The 2,859-nt window shown below is 48.3% G+C and overlaps 1 protein-coding gene across 2 annotated transcripts in view; it reads left to right on the forward strand.

Moving 5' to 3' along the window:
- The window catches only part of SIRT4 (sirtuin 4), a 14,329-nt gene that overhangs the window by 8,190 nt on the left and 3,280 nt on the right, over window positions 1-2,859 (forward strand). For both annotated transcript variants that reach the window (XM_037731964.1, XM_017510232.2), the window contains exon 3: window positions 764-1,058. In XM_037731964.1, coding sequence (XP_037587892.1) covers window positions 764-1,058 — 295 coding nt within the window. The remainder of the gene's footprint in view (window positions 1-763; window positions 1,059-2,859) is intronic.

A 2,859-nucleotide genomic window follows, 5' to 3' on the forward strand; every position in this document is an offset into this window, starting at 1 on the left:
TTTAAAAAAAAAAAAAAAAAAAACAGACACAAACTGCTCCCCATCAGCGGCTCAAGCTCAAGCTCTGGTGATTAGAAAGGTGAGAAGGGAACCAGGAGACACTGTGTCCTGGAAACCAAGAAGGAGAAGTATTTAGAGGATGGTAATTGACAGTGGCAAATGCAGCAGATCAACAAGGAAAAGGATAGAGGGAAAAACGCAGGTTTGGGCACTAAGGAAATCAGCAGGCAAGACATTTGCAGTCATGTTAAGGACATTAGTGAGCTATAGCAGAAGGTTAGGAAGGAGTGTACAGGGAGGAAACAGATGGGCCGGGCACAGTGGCTCATGCCTGTAATCCCAGCATTTTAGGAGGCCAAGGTGGGAGGATCACTTGAGGCCAGGAGTTTGAGACCAGCCTGGGTAACACAGTGAAACACCGTCTCTACCAAAAATACAAAACTTAGCTGGGCATGGTGGCACATGTTTTGTAGTGTAGTCTGAGCTACTCAGGAGGCTGAGGTGGGAGGATAACTTGGGCCTAGGAGGTCGAGGCTGCAGTGAGCCGAGATCATGCCACTGCATTCCAGCCTGGGCAACAGCCAGACCCTGTCTCCAAAAATAAAAAAATAAAATAGAAAGTATACCTAAAGTGGGGTAGGGATTGTGTGTGAGGGAAAGAAGCAGTGACGGAAGGGCTGGAAATGGTTGGGGATGAAACGTCTCTGGCAGCTGTGTGCCTCCCAAGGACAGGCTGTTCAGTCGGTGTCTTCCTTGGTTCCAGGGTCCTGTGCTTGGATTGTGGGGAACAGACTCCCCGGGTGGTGCTGCAGGAGCGCTTCCAAGTCCTGAACCCCACCTGGAGTGCGGAGGCCCATGGTCTGGCTCCCGATGGTGACGTCTTTCTCTCAGAGGAGCAAGTCCAGAGCTTTCAGGTCCCATCCTGTGTTCAATGTGGAGGCCGTCTGAAACCAGATGTCGTTTTCTTCGGAGACACAGTGAACCCTGACAAGGTTGATTTTGTGCACAAGCGTGTAAAAGAAGCTGACTCCCTCTTGGTGGTGGGATCATCCTTGCAGGTATCTGAGTTGGCTAGAGTGGTAACTACCCCTTGTGTGGAATTGGAAGTCCCTGAGAGACCCCCCTGTTTGGTTTAATTTTTTTCTTTTTTTTTTTTTGAGAGGGAGTCTCGCTCTCGCTCTGTCACCCAGGCTGGAGTGCAATGGTGCCATCTCAGCTCACTGCAACCTCTGCCTCCCAGGTTCAAGTGGTTCTCCAGCCTCAGCCTCCTGAGTAGCTGGGACTATAGGCGCGTGCCACCATGCCCAGCTAATTTTTCGTATTTTTAGTAGAGGCGGGGTTTCACGTTAGCCAGGATGGTCTCGATCTCCTGACCTCGTGATCTGCCTGCCTCAGCCTCCCAAAGTGCTGCGATTATAGGCGTGAGCCACTGAGCCTGGCTTTTTTTTTTTTTTTTTTTTTGAGATGGAGTTTCGCTTTTGTTGTCCAGGCTGGAGTATGATGGCAGGATCTCGGCTCACTGCAACCTCCGCCTCCCGGGTTCAAGGGATTCTCCTGCCTCAGCCTCCCGAGTAGCGGGGATTATAGGCATGTGCCACCATGCTGGGCTAATTTTGTATTTTTAGTAGAGATGGGGTTTATTCTCCAGGTTGGTCAGGCTGGTCTTGAACTCCCAACCTCAGGTGATCCGCTTTTATGGGCATAGGGGGCTTGAGACTGGCTCAGATTTCTCTAGGCAAAAGGAGGAAACAGGGCTTTCCAGATGAAGGGAAATTGTAGACCCAAGACGACTCTGGCCTGGCCTCTGTAGAGGTTTGGACCTGGAAATTGTAGAAACCAGATCGTCTGGGAAAGTTAGACCCAAATCATGGTTGCATTTGAAAATCATGCAGTGCAGTTGGGTCGGTTGTGAGACACCAAAGGGGTTTATTAGTGGTTTCGGAGCAAGAAAGCAACATGATTTGAGGAAGGCTAGACAGGATTTAAAAGAGCATGTCAGGGAGGTCAGCCTGAAGGACCTAGATTAAGAGTATCTAGGGAATTTGAGTTAATGATGCTTATGGATTCATTAAAATAATTTTTTCATTATAAAAATCTCTTTTTTTAGTAATGAAAATTTCAAACGTTCACAAAAGAGAATAGTATAATGAATTCTCATATACCACCACCCAGATTCCAAGGTTTTATCAAGATTTTGTCATGTCTACTTTATCCATGCTCTCCCTGTCTCTTCTTAAGCATTTGAAAACAAATCCAGGACTTCCTGATATTTCACAGGGGCCTTTTTTTTTTGAGATGGAGTCTCCCTCCTGTCATGCAGGCTGGAGTGCTGTGGCAAGATCTCAGCTCACTGTAAATTCCACTTCCCAGGTCCAAGCAATTCCCCTCCTGAGTAGCTGGGATTACAGGTGTGCACCACCATGCCCGGCTAATTTTTGTACTTTTAGTAGAGACGGCATTTTGCCGTGTTGGCTAGGCTGGTCTCGAACTCCTAACCTCAGGTGATCCACCAGCCTTGGCTTCCCAAAGTGCTACGCTTTTTTTTTTTTGAGACAGAGTGTCACTCTGTCACCCAGGCTGGAGTGCAGTGGTGTGATCCTGGCTCATTGCAACCTCCACCTCCCAGGTTCAAGCAATTCTACTGCCTCAGCTTCCTGAGTGTCTGGGATTACAGGCACTCGCCATCACGCCTGGCTCATTTTTGCATTTTTAGTAGAGATGGGGTTTCACTGTGTTGGTCAGGTTGGTCTCAAACTCCTGACTAAAGGTGATCTGCCTGCCTCCTTGGCCTCCCAGTGTGGGGATTACAGGTATTAGCCACTGTGTGTGACCTGGCCTGGCCTTTTTTTTTTTTTTTTT

The sequence above is a fragment of the Cebus imitator genome, unplaced genomic scaffold (genome assembly GCF_001604975.1).
Source record: "Cebus imitator isolate Cc_AM_T3 unplaced genomic scaffold, Cebus_imitator-1.0 Scaffold434, whole genome shotgun sequence".
Classification (NCBI taxonomy): Eukaryota; Metazoa; Chordata; class Mammalia; order Primates; family Cebidae; genus Cebus; species Cebus imitator.